General features: G+C 49.7%; 1 protein-coding gene across 1 annotated transcript; it reads right to left on the reverse strand.

The window, feature by feature from the left end:
• Positions 1–14,297: 14,297 nt before the first annotated feature.
• Positions 14,298–18,167, reverse strand: LOC138807957 (homeobox protein Nkx-2.3). Its single transcript, XM_069993850.1, has 2 exons — positions 17,637–18,167; positions 14,298–15,940 (listed from the first exon to the last, which is right to left on the reverse strand). Exons 1-2 carry the CDS (start codon positions 17,983–17,985, stop codon positions 15,174–15,176), a joined length of 1,116 nt encoding a protein of 371 aa, XP_069849951.1. The 5' UTR covers positions 17,986–18,167; the 3' UTR covers positions 14,298–15,173.
• Positions 18,168–19,604: the final 1,437 nt, after the last annotated feature.

Genomic DNA, 19,604 nt, shown 5'->3' on the forward strand with positions numbered 1-19,604 from the left:
CTGTAGCTCAAGTGGTAGAGCACTCGCCTTGAGCTGAGGGACAGTGCCCAGGCCCAGAGTTCAAGCCCACGACCGACAAAAAAAAAAAAAAAAAAAAAAAAAAAAAAAAAAAAAAAATCTTTCATCAAGGTACCAACCTCCCGGAAGCACAGTTTAAGTGAGCACATATTAATCACAGTATAAATTACACACGTCTGAGAGCAGACTGCGTCTTTCCAGAGCCCTGATACTTCTGCAATAAGGAACTTGTTTTCAGTAGGAGCCAAACATCTAGATTTCAAGTCCATTAACATAGAATGCCTCCTAAATAATCCAGTCATCCTTTAAATCCAACTTCTCCCCAAAGCCCTTTGAGGTCACCTAGGGACTATGATTCATCTTATGGTCCATAAGGAAACTGAGGTTTGAGAGATTAAGTTACTTACCCAAAGCCACAGAGCCATAAAGATGTTTGGTAGAAAGTAAAGCAAAGAGAGAAGAAACAAGGATTTTTTTCTCTTAATGTACTCTTATTTTTGCAAGGAGTGAAAAGTAAACCAGTACAGCCACCAGGCCTGTCCTAGTAGTAGCTGGAATCTGTTATATCTTTCTTCATCCCACTGCATCTCATTTGGCTCCATGTGGGCATTAAATCCACACCTCGAACCAACTGCAGAGAGATGTACTATCTTCCTGTGGTCAACTAAGGACCTCTTGGGCTGTTCATGCTGCACCATCCAACCCACCTCCATCTAGAATTACCACTTGCTGAGGGCTAGGGTTTCTGCACTTAGCTCTGAAAGGCTTCTCCTTCTAGCCTTTTAGAGCCAGGAGGCTCATCACTCACCACTTACCATTTGGCCAATGTATCTTGGCCTTGCTTTGTTTCTGTCAGGGCAGAAATCAAGCAAAGGGTGAGCAGGGCTGGAGGATGAATGACAGGGGAATTCAGAGAGCCAGCATTCCCAGGGGGTCAGGGCTGGAGGGCCCTGGGGGGGGAGTCTCTGCAAGGGACACTGAGCGTGTGATATAAGGGTCTGCATGCACTATTTCCATCTGAGATTATTGAAAGCCTACTAAGTGTAAGGCATTGTGTATGTGTGTGCACATGTGTGTGCGCACACGTGCATGCTGGTCATGGGGCTTGAAGTCAGGGCCTGGACACTGTCCCTGAGCTTCTTTTGCTCAAGGCTAGTTCTCTGACACTTGAGCCTCTGTGCCACTTCTAGTTTTTTTTCTAAGTAGTTTATTGGAGATAAGAGTCTCATGGACTTTCCTGCCTAGACTGGCTTTGAAATGTGATCTTCAGATCTCAGCTTCCTGAGTAACTGTGATTATAGGTGTGAGCCACCAGCAGCTGGTCTGGATTTCATTCTTAATACCTGGGAAGCTATTAAGGGCTTTTAACCTGGCGACTTGTCCTGACTAACATCTTTAGGAAAGCTCTTTGGTGGTTTCATTAAGAATGACTCACAGAAACTGGGCACAGTGGCTCATGGCTGTAATCCTATCTACTCAAGAGGCTGAGATCCAGGAAAATCTGTTTAAGGCTAGCCTAGGCCCTCTAAGAAGTTCACAAGACATCTTCTCAACCAATAACTGTATATGGTGGCACACACACAGGTCACTTCAGCTTTGTGGAAGGCTCAGATTAGGAAGATCACAGTTATAGGCCACTTCTGGCAAAAACAAACAAACAAACAAACCAATTCCAGACACTCCATGTCAATAGAAGAATCCAGGTTGCTAGCATGTAACTGTCATCCCAGCTATAGTGGGAGTCATAAAATAGGAGGATTGCAGTCCAGGCACATTCCTAGGCATAAAGTTAGACCTATCCCAAAATAAAGAGGACTGGAGGTATGGCTCAATAGTGGAGTGCCTGCCTATCAAGTGTGAAGCCCTAAGGTCAAACTCCAGTACTGAAAAAAAATGGCTTAGAAGAACCTAAGAATGGGAGAAGTCATATTTTGTGCTGAATCGTGTTCTCCATCCCCAATCCCCAACTCCTATGTTGAACTGCTATGTCTAGAAGCTCAAAACATAGCTGCATTTGGAGATTCCAGGGAGGCCATTCTGGTGGTGCCAATTCCACATAACGGATATCCTCACAAGAAGAGATTGGGACACAGACAACACACGGGAAGATCTTCATGAGGACCCACCCAGGGAGAAGACCGTCATCTCCAGCCAAGGGGAGAGGCCTCTGAGGAGACCCACAGGGGGTCGCTCCCTGACCACAGACTTCTTGACCAGTTTGTGAAAAATTATACATCTGTGGCTTAAATCACCAATTTTGTGACACTTGGTGACAGCTGCCACTCACACAAGAGGCGTGTCCAGATGGGAGGACCAGCATGGTCCTGATGCTGCTGGAGGGAAGGAAGGAGGAAGAAGTGTCCAGAGAGCACCTCAGGCATACTCCACAGGACTAGGTGGTGGACTAGATACGGGGTGAGAAAGACCAAAGAGTCCAGCACGATTCCCCAAACTTCTGCCCCCTGACATTGGGTAATACCAGTGTCCAGTGTCTTTTTTACTCAATGTCAGCTGGGGTAACTTGGATTGCTCCTTCAATGAATTAACTTGAACAATCCAGCATATGTGTTTTTCTTTTTTTTTTTTTTTTTTACATGGATAGGTATTTAGCTAAATAGAGCTTGGCTATAGTGCTTATCCATAGAAAATGCTTCAGCAACATGTTTCCAACTGAACAAAAAGTGACAAGTACCATTTATCAGAAAAGAAAAAAGTACTCTGGGAATTCAAGCCTTAATAAACTCAAAGCCAGTCTGTAAAGCTGCCTGCTAATGGCAGATCTCCAACTGGGAAGAGAAATCACATGGCTTATTGCAGGAGAAGGTACTTAAGAGGGTGTTGGGGGGGGAGGGACAGGCTGCAAAAAGGGGTACAGAAGGCTGCAGTAGAGGGCCAGCTGTTTGCAGTAAGCCTGAAAGGCTAGCAGACCCTCTCCTGGGTGGAAACCCCAGACCCGATCTTCCATTAGAGTGACGTATGTTGTGCAAGAGTAGGGTTGACATATAATCTATAGACTTTGGGGTTGAATCTGATTTTGTCCACCTAGTAAATGAGTGAAGGTTAAATGACCTGTCTTCTCTCTGGAGGTCATAAATTGCACTTAAGTGGTGACAAGGTCTTACTCAGCTATTCCAGTTCTTATAGCGGCTACAAGGCATGATCTGTCCTGTGTTACACATTTGTTGCCCTGTACAATTAGGTTCCACTCAGTGGTTTGCCTTCTTGGATGTGTATCTCTGTGAAATCAGGTAGCTTCTCTGGAGCCCCATTTCTGTCTAGAGGATGGGGTGAAGGGAGAGACCAGAAACAAAGCCAAAAGGCCTGGATTGGAGACTGTACCTCAAATGTCCTACCATCCTAACTTCCCTGGCCATTGGTGTGAGGCTTTCCTTTGGTATACTTCAGTTGATGGCCTCTTTAACAACTTTCATTCATTCCTTTGCATTGTAAAAACCACATAAACTATGCATGTAAAAGACACACAGACACTCACATTCTCCTGTGTACTTCATCTCTAAATTAGTTACTGGGCCCAACACAATGAAAATGCCAAGTAAATGGTTCATATCCTTTATGATCAGGATGGGAAAAGGCTGTATTTGTTTGAAGTTAGTTGAATTCACAGATCTAAAGCTCAGAGATGAAGAGTTAACTGTACTGGAATAACATCTGCTGAAAAGACCATGCTTCCATATCTTAAAACACATGTTTGTCTTAGGAGGGATCTGAATAATTTTAACTTTCCTGAGTTAAGATAAACTCCAGAATAAGTGATAGGGAATTTAGATTTTATAAAAAGAAAACATGCTGGGTGCTGGTGGCTCATGTCTGTAATCCTAACTACTCTGTAATCCTAACTACTCAGGAGGCTGAGATCTGAGGATCATGGTTCAAAACCAGCCCAGGCAGGAAAGTCTATAAGACTCTTATCTCCAATTAACCACCAGAAAAATGGAAGTGGGCCATGGCTCAAGTGGTAGAGCACTCGCCTTGAGCAGAAGAGCACAGGCACAGCGCCCAGGCCCAGAGTTCAAGCCCCACAACTGACAAAAACAACAACAAAAAAGGGGAATGGGAAAATAACATATACCATCAAATAATCTTTGGTCAGATTGATGATAACATAAAATACTTTATGAGAATGATGACTGGCTCAAGTTTTTAAAACCATAAATGGGGTACATAAAGCTATTGAATACTCTATTCCATCTCTTATATGTCAGTGGATAAAAGAAGTGAGGGATTAAAGGGAGAAGGGGGGAGAGGGAGAGAGCAAGACAGAATGACAAGTGTTCATTCTGTCTTTTAAGAGGTTTTAAGTGGAATGTAGATACGTGGAGAGCATGTCAGTGAGAAAGAGAAAAGGAGAAAGAGGAAGGGAGAGGGGGAGATAGAGAGAAAGGGAGAGGAAAAGCTGAAGATCAGGGAGAGAAGTAGAAGTAGGGAGATGAACCCTGGGGAAGATAGAAGAACAAGAGAATGAATGCACACCCCTGAACTCCCCAGGGTGCAGTCTGTCCATTGAGTTGTTTGTTCTCAGCTGTTCTTAAGGACTTTCCCCTAAGACAGTGGTTGCTTATTATCCTATAAAAGTAGCCAAAAAATTCCATTTAGCACCATGTTATTCAGGGAGTAGAAAGGAAGAGATGCATGTGACACCAAAACTACCATGTTTGATGGGGTGAGTGGTTCACTGAACAAGAATAACCAGCCCAAAAGAAATCCATATCTATTTAGCCAGTGACTAGCAAAAATTCTATCCACTTGGTGGAAATGATAGCATTTTCTAATCCACCCAAACGTGTAAGTGGTCCTGTGTGGGGTATGAGATGCCACCATAGTGCTTGGCTTCCTTATTGGAAGGAAGATTCTGGTGATGTAGACAGCTCTGAAAGAGTGCTCATCTACCCGAGGCTCTGCTGCCCAAGGACTTGTGAACCCTCACCCTTTCTATGTTTGCTCTCTAGCTTGATTCTCACACCTGATAGTCAGGTAACAGCGATTCCCATTCTGACTTCCGGTGAACTCAGAGACCCAGGCTTTATCAAGGTATGGAAAAGTAAGCTTCAAAACTTAGTAAAATGCCAGCTATTGGTGCGCGCCCATGAAAACAGGACACAGGAGACTTAGAATTGTCTGCTATGTAGACAGATGTTCAGATGTTCTTGTTGACTCCTTGAAAAAAAAATTTGGGGGTGTGGCAAAATTCTTCTTTGATCACTGTAAGGCATGGGTGGGTCCTCCTCAAAGGACCGGCAGGAGGGAGTACCCAGAGAACTTAGGATTCTTCTTATGGTGCAGTCCAGGTGAGCCCTGGAGACTCATGATCCTCTGAAACCAGGATGTGTAGGTCTTGGGTCCCTGGCCAACACCAGAGGGTGCTGATGGGTCTTCAGACACCTGTGCAGGAAGAATTGTGCATCCTCTTGTGACCACTAGAAGGCGCAGGCAGGTATCCACCTCCCAGCACTCGGGAGATAGGCACTAAAAGGAAGGGGCCATTCTTAGCCTAGAAGAGGAGCTATTGTGGAGGAAAGGGGCTGAAGTGATCAAGGAAAAGTAGTCTGGAGGAGAGAAACAGATCCGCTCAACCTCCAGATGTGTGACCTTGGTAAAGTGAAGCTACTATGATTTGGGGGTTGTAGAGTTAAGGGCCTTCTAGAATATCTGGTGTATTGCCTAGAATTTCAAGCATTTAGAGACTGGTTTGTTATTATTATTATTTTTAAAAATGACGTTATGTTTCTGGACCCAGGGAAATCCTGGGTCCCACAAAAAAGCCCCTAAGAAGATTCTGGATGGTAACTTCTTTGTGGGATCCGTGGTCCTCCAGAGCACCACAGATTATAAAAGGTTGCATGTCTACCCCTGTGGGGGTGGGGGGGTGGGGTGGGGTCCTGCTTACATTCCCACCAGTACCATGTACATCATTAATCACAAACTGAGGGCATGCAGAGCTGGGGGAGGGAGGGAAGGTGAGGCAGGGAACTTTCCAGAGAGTAATTTGGGCAAGGGATAGACAGAGTGACAGAATTTTTTTTTTAAGGAGGGGTAGAGAAATATAGTTGGGAAAACTATATTGAGAAGAAAGGGACCACAAAGGGGCCAGGGGACATGGAGACAGATATTCTCTTTCAGAAGGGGGATTGGGAGCTGGGTATGATAGCTTTCACCTATAATCCTAACTACTCAGGAGGCTGAGATCTGAGGATGGCTGTTCAAAGCCAGCCCAGGCAGGAAAGTACATGAAACACTTATCTCCAATTAACTACCAGGAAACTGGAAGTGGCTCTGTGGCTCAAAGTGGTAGAGTGCTTGCCTTGAACAAAAGAGCTCAGGGACAGTGTCCAGACCCTGAGTTCAAGTCCCATGACTAGCCAAATTAAAAAAGGGTGGGATTGGAGCTAGGTGGCTCATGCCTGTAACCTTAGCTACTCAGGAGGCTGAGGTCTGAGGACTGTGGTTCAAAGCCCAGGCAATAAAGTCTGTGAGACTCATATCTCTAAACCACCACGAGCTATAGCTCATGTGGGAGAGTGCTAGTCTTGAGCAAAAATGCTCACGGACAGTGCCTAGGCCCAGAGTGTAAGCCCCAGGACCAGCACACATACACACCACCACCAACAACAACCATAACAACAACAATAATAAGGAGTTGGTTTGATCCTTCCTTGCTCTGACAGTTTTTCATTCCAAAGGAAGTCAGGAAGAGAACCCCAATGCCAAAGGAATCAGAAATGCAGGACAGCATGGAGTTCTCTGGAAACCACTTCTTCCAAGATTCCTCATCAGCTATCCCAGAGTCCACTGGGCACCGCCCTGAGGTTCTGAAGTTCTGAAGGATTGAGATGGAATTTAAGCCTCCGAGAAGAGGTGGACTTTTGTGGATAGCTGAATCTATAGGTAGGGAACGAAGGTTACATACTTTGAAGGTTATCTAATCTAAGAATACATTTCCTCTTGAACCCCCTCAGTGAGAAGATAAGTGACCAGAAACTAGAGACACACCCAAGCTAAGTGTGAATGTACACTAGCCATGGAGGGGTGGGGGGGCAGGAACTCTGCATTTTATCATTGGGATGGAGAACCAATCCGTGGGTTCTCTGAACAACAACTCATTCTCCAAACTCATCCTCATCATCCTTCCATTCTTGGGAGAATTTTCTCGGTGTATGAGAAAATGTGTGCAAAAAACGATTGCATCTTGAGTATCATTTTGAATATAATTGATCATCATTCATATTTATGACTTGAAACCCTAAGCTTACAAAACAAATGCTGGGTTATTCGTATTTCAAAGGAATCCTTCACTTTACAAAATAATTCACTTTTAAGTAACAAACTCCAATGAGGAACTTTAAAACAAACTCAAGTTTTCCTCTCTATTCCCCCCCCAGGCAAAAAGCTCTATGCACACAACTTTCCAAGAATTTGTACATCTTACCAAGTGAATTCCACAGTATTATAATACAACCAACATTTCTTTTGCTGACTTGCCAACACACAAATGGCCAATGATCATTCTCAATTCATCCCAAGGGATGCTTTCAAGTATCAAATTTCAAGACCTGTACCAATCCGGGCTGTTGACTCAGAGAACAGAGGGAGAAAATGTCAGAATGATTCTCAATGACCTTGCTAAACAATACTAGATTACTGCTACTGTTTACTAGCTATGGGTCTTGAGGGGAGTGACTTAACTTGTCTGGGACTCTGTTTCTTCATCTGTAAACAAGAAATATGCATGATCATTCTGAGAATAGGTGAGAGTGTCTACAAAGTAATCACACACACACACACACACACACACACACACACACACACACACACACACACACACACACAAACACAGAGTCTGACATATAGTAGAAAATCCCTCTACTCCCTCCCTGGTTTGGCTGATTTTACTCTATAACATGTCAATGAGATAACATGCCCAAGGATTGTAATGCTGGTTTATAAACAGCAGAGCCAAGCCACAAAGTGGATCAGAATACTCAGGACAAGACCCCACTACTCTGCTCTGGCTTACCAGAAAATATTACATTTCCTCTGCTGAGATATTTTGATCAAAAATGGCAAAGGAAGAGGGGTGCTGACTTTAGGAAGGTTCATAGTGAAAAAGAACTGTGGAGGATGGATAATCTCCAAGTTCTAGCCTCTTCCCTGATCTCCCAATGATGCCAGGGACCCACTCTGCTGATAGGGTGAGCCTGGCTGCATCGGTGGGGTGGTACAAAGGGTGTCTTAGATGAGTATAATGTCTTAGTTTCCCAAGAACCCCTACCAGCTATCAACATTATCATCATCATCATCATCATCATCAACAACAACAACAACATTGTTAGTATGATTAATTTATAACCTAACATAAAAGCCAACAAAAACCCTCTTTTAACTCCATGCTCACCAAAGTAACTCAAATAAAACAGAAATGATATGAGGATACTAAGTATTGGGGCCCTGGGGTGTTACTGCTGGTAAGAATATAAACTGATACAACCAGAAAACTGCTTGGTAGCTGGGCAAGGTGGCAGATGTTTATAATTCTGGCATTTGGGAAGTTGAGGCAGAAAGATCTTGAGTTCAAGGCCAGCCTGGATTACACAGTGAAACTCTGTCTCAAAAGAAGAGAAAAGAAAAGAAATAAAGGAGGGAGAAGGAGAAGGAACAAGAAAAAGAAAGAGAAAAAGGAAAGAAGCTGGGTGCTGGTGGCTCACACCTGCAATCCTCCCTAGTCAGGAAGCTAAGATCTGAGGACCACAGTTCACAGCCAGCTGGGGCAGAAAAGTCTGTGAGACTTTTGTCTCCAGTAAATTACCTAAAAGCCAGAAGTGGAGCTGTGACTCAAGTGGTAGAGTACTAGCTTTGAACAAAAGAAGCTCAGGGACAGACAGCATCCAGTTCCCGCATTCAAGCCCCAGGAGAGAGAGAGAGAGGAGAGAGAGAGAGAGAGAGAGAGAGAGAGAGAGAGAGAGAGAGAGAGAGAGAGAGAGAGAGAGAGAGAGAGAGAGAGAGAGAGAGAGAGAGAGAGAGAAGAAAGCAAATTGGTAGACTCTACTAAGGCTGAGATTCACACTACAACATAGGTATTTGCACACCTGGCTATATATCAAATAAAAGTATGAGTTACAGCCACCAAAAGATGGATCAGAATTGTGCTATTCAGTACAGTAACCCTACCTAATGTGGCTATTTCATTCATTGGTAGTTTTTGTTTGTTTTTACTTATTTACTTCAGATTTAATCTGAAGGCCTTGAACTTGCTGATACTCTACCACTTGAACCACACCTCTAGTCCCATGTGTGGCTGTTTTAAAAGGCACAAGAAAGAGAAACCGGAATATAAGCATGACCGTTTTAAATTTAAGTCCCCCAAATTAAAATTCTAGAAAACAAAAAGTAATTCACTTCTTCAGTTACACCCACCACATTTCTAGTGCTCAAAAGCTACACCTGTGTGGTTACTGTCCTGAACAGCACTAAGAACATTTTCACCATGCTAGAAAGTTCTGTTGGGTATGATAGAAAGTTCCTAACCTCCATCTTCACAACAGTCCAACCTCGAAATGTATCCAAATGCCTATCAACAGCAGTATCAACAGCAGAATGGATAAATGAATTGTGGTGTGGTCACACAATGAAAGGAAAGAAAAGGAACTGTCTGCCACTTACGCAGTAAAATGGAGAAAACTCAGGAACGAAAGAAGCCAGGGGCACGTAAGAATGGCTATTGGTAAAACTTCTCAAATGGATACAGTATCTACAGGGTTACAAGCCAGGCGGCAAGCTTGTGCAACTGGTAACGTTGTTTCTTCCTCTGTATAGGTTACTTTTCGGGATGTAGCTTGTTTTTTATTCTGTGTGGATCTTCAGTTTTCGAAATGCCACCTTCAGGAATGGTTAGTTATTAAGCTCGTCCCCGCAGTCTAGATTGGGGAGCGAGGAGGAGGAAGCGTCTTTCCAACATCTCAAGTGTGGTTTGGGATCAATGCTCCGTGGCCCACACGCCTCCACCGGGAGTGGCTCCAGCACACCTCAAACCGCACCCCGGACGTCCTACCTCCGCGCTGCGGCCGGCTGCTGCTGTTCTCGCTTGCTTCGGTGCTTGGGGCTGCGACGACCACGGCTGCAGGCTCTTCCAGTTGGGGTGCTCACGGGGTTCTGTGTTGGCCAGGCTTTCCCAGGGGTTCCCTGCTCTTCCAGCTCTGTCTGCCTGAACTAGGGCCCCGCCTGGGAGGCTGCAGCGCCCGCACCTGCGCCACCCCTGTGGCACCGAGGATCTGCCCCCTCGGTTCAACTAAGCTGAATTCTGTCCAGTCCGTCTCCAGGCCGTCTCCTGGAGTTCCTGAAGTTGGGTGTAGGGCAGCCCCCCCCCCGGAAGTCCCCCAGGGGCCCTGATCGCTGAAGCTAAGGAGCCCGGGGAGGTAGAGGTGGAGGCCTTGAACCACCCCGCCTTCCACACGCGCGTTCTCCCGGGAAGCGCCCGCCCACCCTGCTCCACCCAGGCGGAGGCGAACGGCCCTGTTCACCCAGCGGCGGGGCCTGCGGGCCCTGCAGAAGCCGTTTCCCTTCCCAATCCTTTTCTCTTGGGCTGGAGGGGAACTCGTAAGCGGCTCCACCTGGGGTCGAATTCCTCAGGAGCAAACTGGGCTGCCTCCGTCCCGGGGCTCACCAGCAACGGGCCTGGAATGCGCGCCCGCGGTTTGGGGGCTCCGAATTCTCGGGACCTGATTCTCAGCATTCACCCTACCTAGCACAAGGTCTGATGGGTGCCCCACCAGTACCAAACCTGCGCTAAGCTACTTGTGCATAGACGTCTCATGTGGTTTTTCAAAGCCAAGTGAATTACATACAAGGTTTGTATGCTTTGTTTCAGTTGTTGTTAATCTAAGAGAGGGCTGGGGAGGCGGTAGAGTGCTTGCTTCACACGCGCAAGGCCTTGAGTTCAAACCACCACCAACAGAAAAAATGCTAAGAGAAATACGCTGTAAGCACACTGAAACTGGGATTCAGGGCGTTCCTTACTTACTCAAGGTCCATACTGCTGGTGGCAGCGACACTGTGATTAGATGCATCCAAAACCATCTTTCTAATTCCCAAGATCAGGCTCTGTGGGGAGGGAGGAAGCACCCCAATGCGATCTGCTGGACCCAATTGGGCCTCTCCCACCGGAAGTGCCCACCCGCCTCCTGAGGTCCCTGGGACACAGTCACTGGAAAGCAACAATGGTTATCTACAGATTCAGAGACACAAGGAGGGTCTAGCCAGAGGTGATCTCTGAAATCACAGATGCCACCCTTCTTTCTGCCTTGAGGCTCAGAAAGCAGAGTCCCAGGGACAACTTGGACTTGGCCTTGGATTAGTTTCAGAGGCTGTTAGACTTGTCTGAATTTTATTATTGCTTCTTGTGGTTTTCCACAGTTTGAGCCCAGGAGGAAGAGAGAGAGAGAGCGAGAGCTCAGGGAAGGGGGAGCTGGGTTGATCAGACATTTTCACCTGATGTCCCTGGCATCAGAACCCCAGTAATGACCAGAAAGGACGGAAATCCCTCACGAAGTGACGAGGGCTATTTATATTTGAGTGTGCAGGCCCCAGGGTAGGGTAAGGAGCAGGGAGGCTGGTCCAGCCTAGCTTTAAGTGTCTTAAGACACGCAAACCAGGAGGAAGCCCTTCCATAGGACCAGCTGTATTTCCTCTATGAGAGTTACATTCCAGAACTGGAGAGGATGCAGAATGAAGGGCCAGGAGGAAGCTGGGCAGGGACAGTGAGGGTCTGGGGCTGGGAGCACAGAGAGGCCATGGCCCAGCAGGATGCAGGACTGGACTGGAGAAGTAGCTTCTTATTTAGGAAACCCTCAGGGGAGAGAGAGTGACTGCTCTCAGAGAAATCCAACCTTGGAATTAAGCTCACCTGCCATTCTCAGCCGCTCACAAATGTAGAGGAAATGCCTTCTAGACCCCTTTTTCCTTATCTCCCAGTCCTGTCTAATTCCCAAACTTTGTATTTCAGTATCAGTCTTCACTAAGTTCTCACTCAGCCTCCTTGCTTAGATTTTGAGCTCTAAGGCCCTGACTCTGGGGTTAGATGGGTTGCTGAGCCAAGAATCCCCCTTTTACATCTCCCTCAAAGCTACAGCTTGACACTACCAGGGCCATCTGCTGGGAGCTCCAGGGAAGGAGCTGTGAAACAACCTGGCAGGCAGGCATGCGCTGCAGAGCTGGTAACCCCAGAAGATCTAATTCCCAAAGACAAAAGATGCCAGACTGGCTCTCCAAGACCTTTTGTGGAGGGGAGAGACACAAATAAATCTTTGCACCATACCGTGTGATGACATTGGAAAGTACCTAAGACTCTGGTGGCACAAATAAGGGGGTGATTAACTCCGTTTAAGGGGTTTCAGAAAGACACTTGGCCTTGAAGGAGGCGCAGGAGCTCCAAAGAAAGATGAAGAAGGGCATCCCAGACCAGAGGAGACCATAGCACAGGCAGAAGGCCAAGGCATCACTGCTGTGGCCTCTACTCTTTCCCCTTAGGGTACCCCAACTCCCAACATTGGGTTCCATCTCCTCTTTTGAATTCATCTACTATTTTCCCCCCACATTTATTTGGTTGTTGTCACACAAACTCACACCCCATACACCTGAAAATACTTAGGTTTTACAAACACACACACACACACACACACACACACACACACACACACACACACACACACACACACACACACACACTACTTTCCAGCATCCAAAAGATAAGTTGGTGGGTGGGTGAATGAAGGAATGAGTGCCACAGCTGGTAAGTATGAGAACCAGTCTAATCAACTTCTATAAAGAACTTATAGGTTGGTGGGAGGTGTGAGAGAAGGGAAAATTGAAGCCGATCAGTTAGTTGAGGAAGCCCCAGTCTGATACCCTAACTCAGGCCCAGCTCCAGGGGCTTCTAAAGCCAGAGAGAAGAGAGGAGGGGGGACCTCCCTGTCCCAGCACCCCTTCTCCAGCCCCCCACTAGGCCCTTTTAGACACGGCCAAGCGCTTCCTGGGCGGTCAGAGGGTTTCCGAGGGCCGCCCAACCTCCCTCCCTCCTTTTCTCCCTCCCTCCTTTCCCTCCTCCTTTTTCTTCCAACTCCTCCCGTCTCTCCAGCTCCCCAGTGGGGCGGCCCCGAGGCAGCCCACCAGCCCCCACCCCCCTCTTGCAAGGGCGAAATTGCTAAACTTGTAGCAATAATGACCCTGCATTCAGGCCTCCGACTCCCGCCGAACGCCTGTGCGCCCCGGCCAGCCCGGCCTAATCAGTGCGCCCCTCCCTGCTGCCCGCCCAGCCCCCGGCCCCCGGGCCGCCCCTTCCCCCCAGCGCACAAAAAAATGGGGAACAAAACCCCCGCGCATTTCTCCGTCCCTCTGTTGAGCAGGCTACTGCACAAAGCCCCCGCTCGGAGAAGCAATGGGGAGCTCGGGAGAGACGTCAATCCGACGCGCTGGGGTTTTTGTTCGCGCAGGGGACCTCGCCTTCCTACCACACCTTTTGTTCGGGACTCCAATAAAAAGCCATTCTTTCCGCACCTTCCCGGCCCGGAGCCGCCTTTCAGCGAGGCCCGGCCCCACAATGGCCCAGCGCTCTGAGGCCTCCCCATTCACCCGCCTTGGCACGCTCACAATCGGCCGTGTGGCAGCCCAGGCCTCGCACAGGCATTCTCCGCTAGTGACAAGGAGCTGCATTAAGCCGCGGCCGCCGGGGGAGAAGGGAGGGCGGCCGAGGGGGAGAGCTAGACCGCGACGGGGCGCAGCGCAGCGCCCCCCGGGCGCGCTGGGAGCCCGGGTGGAGGCCGGGGAAGGAGCGGCCTTCGCGTAGCCTGCGGCTAGGCTGAGTTGAAGGCAAAGTTTTCTCCTTCCTTGGCATCCCTGGAGGTCGGGCAGAGTCTAACCCTTGACCTAGACAGGTCCAGACAGCTACTCCAAGCAATCCGAGTAAAATTCGGGATGGGGAGGGGATTACAAAGTCTGGGACCTTCTGAATCTCCAGCGTGTCTTTCCCACTACAGTAAAGAGAAGTTAATGAACAAAGCTGGGAAGAGATCAGACCTGTAGTCTGGGGTCTGGCTTAGGAGGGGACCTGGCTGTGATTCTCCGCCGCCCACCCCTCCAGGGAAGATTTTTTTTTTTTTTTTAATTAAGGCTCCTCTTTCCTCCTCTTCCCGATCCAATTTTAAGGGAGCTCCTCCACTCATTGGGACTGAACAAAGTCTGCAGCCTGCCAACAGTTTGGAAATATTGCACCTTGTTTATTGATTCCTGTAGTGTATGGCAGCGGGTGTGTACACGGCGTGTGAATATAGTTATAGAGAGAGATAATATGTGCTGAATACAGAATAGGAAACAGAAAGGCGACCTGGGAACACCTCCGGTGGTCCACCAGGTCCTGGATTTGCTCAGCCCCCCTCCCCCCAATCTTCCCCTCAACTTTCGATCTCCCGGGGCTGTTTTTCCTGGAAGAGTCCTGAGTCTGTTGCGGACAATCCAGAGAGATCTGGGCCGCGTCTCTCCGCTGCGCAGGGGGAGCGGTGGGAAAACGAAAATCAACTGTGTGATGGCGCTTCGGGCCAGCAAAGGCGGGACAGGACCGAGAGAACCCGGGAATTCTCAAACCACGTCCCCCATTCTTTTGCTTTAATTTCTTTCTTCCTTTCCTTCTTTTCCTTTTCATTCTTTTTATCCTTTTTTGGTCCTAGTTCCCCGCCAACTTTTCGCGGAGAGAGAGAAGCCCTTGCCGCTCTAAGAGAACCAGCGGCGGTAGGAGTCCCAGACTCCCGCACTCCCCGGAGGGGCCAGCACCGGGGGGCTCGGGGGGGGGGGGAAGGGCATCGTCCGGCCTGACATTTAGCCTAGATTTCTGTCTCAGACAGTCTTGGAGGTCGGACTCGAGCATCCTCCTCTCCCCAATGCTGAGTCTTTTTCCCCAGGCCTCAAATGAGCTGCGATCCGGACAGACGGAGCTCTGGAGAGCAAGACATGCGCATTTTATTTACTTGTCGTTTTGTTGTTGTTGCTTTTAACCGAGGGGGACCTGGCTCTTGGATCTGGCCTTTTTCACGCTTCATTCCCCACGGCGCCAAGCAGCGATGGGGGAGGTGCCCGCCGCGTAACCAGCGAAGTCTCTACCAGGCCCGAATGCCCTGCAAGGTGCCCTGCGCACACGCGGCCCCGGCTGCCGCAGCCTGGTGCAGGGGCTGGGCACCGCCGCCGCCGCCGCCGCCGAAGCCTCCCAGGTTGCTCACGTTCACAAAGGGACCGCCGCCGGTCGCGCTGCAGGCGGGTTGCATGGCGGTGGCCGGCGTGGCGGAGGCTCCCCCGCCGCCACCGCCGCCGCCGCCACCGCCGCCGCCGCCGGTCGGGTACGCACAGCCGTAACTGCCGCTATAGGCCGCGGCGGCGGCGGCAGCAGCGGCGGCGGCGGCGGCCGCTGCGGCCGAGTTCCCGTAGCCGTAGGCGGGGAAGCTGTTGTACGAATAGGCGCCCGCACCCACACTGTAGGGCGCGCCGTAGGCCTGCGCGCTGGGCGTGACGCACGGTTTGCCGTCCCGCACCAGCACTGGGACGGCCACGCGGCGCGGCGGCGGCGGCGGGGCGTGCGCGCCCAGCTCCAGAGACTTGTCCTGCCGTTGTCTCTTGCACTTGTACCTGCGATTCTGGAACCAGATTTTCACCTGCGTGGACGTGAGCTTCAAGCTGCTGGCGAGGTGCTCCCGCTCGGGCGCCGACAAGTACCGCTGCTGCTTGAACCTGCGTTCCAACTCGAAGACCTGAGCTTGCGAGAAGAGGACCCGCGGCTTCCGGCGGCTGCGCGGCTTGGGTCTCTCGCTCTCCTCCGTCGTCGCCTTCCCGTCTCCTGCCGCTTCTAGATTCTTCTTCAGCTGGCAGCTTTCTGCAGGAGAAGCAAAACAACCAGGGGGTCATTAGCTGTTCTCAGCCTTACCATGCTCCCCACATACACACCTGCCCTTGATTTTCGTGCGGTAGGAAATGTCTGAACTTTTTGCAAACTTCATGATTCCTGGTCCCTTAAGATCCTGCCATAGACAGCCCTATACTCAAAGAACGGCCCCAGTGGGGCGGAGGCACTGGGGGGGGGGGAGTAGTTAGTATGCATTTATTAAACTATGAGCATCTTAGAGAGAAGAGATTACCCTGTATTAAACCTGTGGCTCGACGGCCTAATGACTATTTTCAGGATGAAAGCTTGCGACTCCATAACAACTACAGTATTTGCAACTCGTTTGCCTTTCACTCTACACGGATAACTGAAGGTGTTGGCATGGGGCAGGGAAGGGAGAGGGGAAGAGAAGGTGATATACATAGGTTGCTTGAAATTTTTCTGTTGGGAAATGTCTGAATGCATCGGGTTCCGAGCCTGCCAACTGTTTTGGTTTTTGCTTATTAAAGACTGCTTGTAAATAAGTGTGTGATGTCTGCGTTACAGAGAGAGAGAGAGAGAGAGAGAGAGAGAGAGAGAGAGAGAGAGAGAGAGAGAGAGAGAGACAGAGAGAGAGAGACAGAGACAGAGAGAGAGAGAGAGAGAGAGAGAGAGAGAGAATGAGAGAGAGAATGAGTTTGGTTTTAGACAGCCTCGTGTGGATTTTAGGCCTGAGGAGCATGCCAGGGGATAGGCCTTGGCCTCGGCCCCGTTAAACCTCCTCTTGGGGAAGGTGATTTCTTGATTTGGTCCCCTTAGAAACACTACTTCAGGGACTTTAATCGGTTATCTGATCTCCCTACCGAGTTTACCTCCAGTCCGCTGGGATCTGTGTTAAGTTCAGAGCCTTCTCTATTTGGCCTACAGCCTGAAGCACAAAGCAAAAACGTCTAGGAATGATTTTAAACAGGCCAGTGCTTAGAAGTGTGAAAGCTAAGGTCACCAAGAACCGATGGTGTTCCCACGCCCTTTTGGATCTTGGATCATCCTCTTCCCTATGCAGGGTGGGGTGGGGGCAGACATCGCTGAACCCCACTCAGAGAACTAAGGGGTCCACTCAGAGAACTAAGGGGTCCACTCAGCTGGTCTCTACCGAAGTTCCCGAGCCACCGCAGGGCAAGAGACAGCACAAGCTGTTCACACTGCCTTTTCGGAGAAGAGGAGGTGTCTGTTCTGGTTTCAGATAACTCATCTCATGTTAAAAAAGAAATCGGAAAGCTGGCCAGGCTCCTGCTCCCTATTTTTCTGGAAGGGGAGCACTTTGTTTGGAGGGGGTAGAGCCAAAACACTGAGAGATGTTGGGCTGAGTTCTGTGGCTGAGTTCCATCCGGTTCTTCACTACAGGGCAGTGATAACCACTTTCTCCTGCCTCGGAGTGTGTGTGTGGGGGGGCTGTATCATCCTCCCTGCTTTTTTTGGGGGGGTGAGTACTTGTCAGGGTCACCTCGTCCGCCTTCCTCCACCCCAACTCCCTGGCAGGTACCTGCGCTTGGGAGCTGTGTGTCGGAGCTGTCGTTGGCTGGGGGCGGAGGCATGTCCCTAGTCAAAGGTTAAAGGGGCGGGTAGCCTTTCTGGCAAGGTTTGTGTTTGCGGGCGTTGAGCCATTGCTCCAGGTGTGCGGGTGCGTTTCCGTTCCCCCTCTACTCACTTTGGCTCCGGTCCCTCACGACCTCCTCTTCGTGTTCCTTAGGCCCGCTGCATGTGTCTCGCAGGACCGTGTGGACATAGCTCTGGGGACAGAGACCCGAATCCCCGTGGCCGTCGGCTGCGGCTAGTGAGTTCAAATAAGACAGTTTCTCGCTCTCCTCCTCCTCGTCCTCCTCCCCTCCGTCGGAAAACTGTGTCCCCTCCGCGGCGGCCAACATACAAGGCGCCGAGTGGAAGTGGTGTTCCAGGTCCGTCTGCAAATGAGCGCCGTGGAAGTGCTGCTGTTGCTCCAGATTCAAAATGTCTTTGACTGAGAAAGGGGTGGAGGTGACCGGGCTTGGTAACATCATCAGGGCCACTTGATTGTCCAGTCCAAATACTTAATAAATCCCGGCGGGGGCGGGGAGGCAGCCGATGGCTCCAGCTTCCCTTCCGGACTCCGCCGCCGCCGTGCTGCAGAGTCCGGCTTTTGACAGACGCGATCTCGCTCCAGTCTAAATCGCCTCCATTGGCCCGGACCTGGGGGTCTGGGTTTTGTTACAGCCACTGCAAGGACTGGGGCCGGGGCTGCGAAGCCTCTGTCCCAGGGCCTTGCGTCATGTCTGGGGGCGGGGCAGGCACCCTGGCCTCGCTCCTCATTGGTTCTGGCTCCTGTGGGCCACGCCCCACGTGTCCACCCTGTACGATGTTGCGGGTGCTACCAGAAATAGACAAGGACTGAGGGTAGGATCCCGAAGTCCAAGTCACTGCGGAAGAGGCTGGCGCCGACCCCGGGTGTACGAACTTACGGATTTCTTGCTCGATCTGACCCAGTTCTGGAAGGCTCCACTGTCCATGAAATCAGTGCTCGGGATGGATGTCACAAGAGTGTTAGAGTATTATTTTTTTCTCCCCACCTGCTGTGAGTGGGCAGGAAAACCTCCTCCGTGGCTGATGATAAACGCGAATAGCTGGATTCCCAAGGAGAGAAGTGTTTTTATCCATGTGTGAACGACGAGTCAGTTTCTGTCTCGTTGCCTTTGCTCCAGCTGTTTTCTCCACCCGGATGCCTCTCCTGCCCCGTTTCCACGAATGGAAAGCTGTTCTCCGAGGCTCTACACAAATACCACCTTCTTCAAGGAAGCGCTCCCTGAGCCCATCGCCTGGCCGGAAGTCTTCTTTCCCGCCTCTGAACTTGGCAACTCCTTTGCCTCTTAGTTCTATAGCTTTGATGTACCTGTGGGTAGTCTGGTTAGGTTGTGAGCCCCTCGAGGGCAGTTTGCATTTGCCCTTGTAGCCTTCAAAGCGGCTGCGCAGAGCAGGTATGTGAAAGACAAGGTGATGACGTGTCTCTCTCTCCCCCTACCTCCTGTGTTGAAAATGGGGCTTGAATTTAGGGCCTCATGCTCTTATCTAGCCTTTTCCCCATTCAAGGCTGGCATCCTGCCACACCTCTGCTTCCAGCTTTTTGCTAGTTAATTAGAGATAAGAGTCCCTCGAATTTGTCTGCCTGGCTCTCACCCAAGACCCTCAGATCTCAGCCTTCTGAGTACTATACAATTACAGGTGTGAGCCATTGCACCAATGCCCAAGATGATAGAGTTCTCACTCTGCTTTGGTGTTCTTACTATGCTCTTGACTTTGAATTCTGGCTTAAACAAGAGTTTATTCTTGGACATTTCTCAATTTTCTCACTTGTAGAAAGGAGCTAGAAATGCCCTCTTCGGGGTTATCACTTAGGTTAAATAAAGTCAAACAAACCAGGAACTTCGGGTCTTAAGCATGTGAAGTGTTCAGTACATGTCAACTACTGCTCAGAGGTTGACTGTATTGGTGGTGGGCTTGGTGGTGATGTGGCCAGACCACTATATACCCTGCAAGGCTTCACAGGGTTTGGAGAGCAAGATCTTTTCTCAGAAGGATGGTGACCCAGCTCTGACTACCTCTCTTCCGCCAATTGAAATCAGGAGCCTGAGTCCAGGCCTCAACT

The sequence above is a fragment of the Dipodomys merriami genome, unplaced genomic scaffold, assembly GCF_024711535.1.
Source record: "Dipodomys merriami isolate MVZ:Mamm:240054 unplaced genomic scaffold, mDipMer1.0.p SCAF_102, whole genome shotgun sequence".
NCBI lineage: Eukaryota > Metazoa > Chordata > Mammalia > Rodentia > Heteromyidae > Dipodomys > Dipodomys merriami.

Excerpts from the sequence above, each read along its gene's own strand:
- LOC138807957 (XM_069993850.1), bottom strand. The coding sequence starts at position 17,985 with ATGATGTTACCAAGCCCGGTCACCTCCACCCCTTTCTCAGTCAAAGAC. Across the intron at positions 15,941-17,636 it reads CGTGAGGGACCGGAGCCAAA|AAAGCTGCCAGCTGAAGAAG; the intron begins GTGAGTAGAGGG and ends CTTCTCCTGCAG.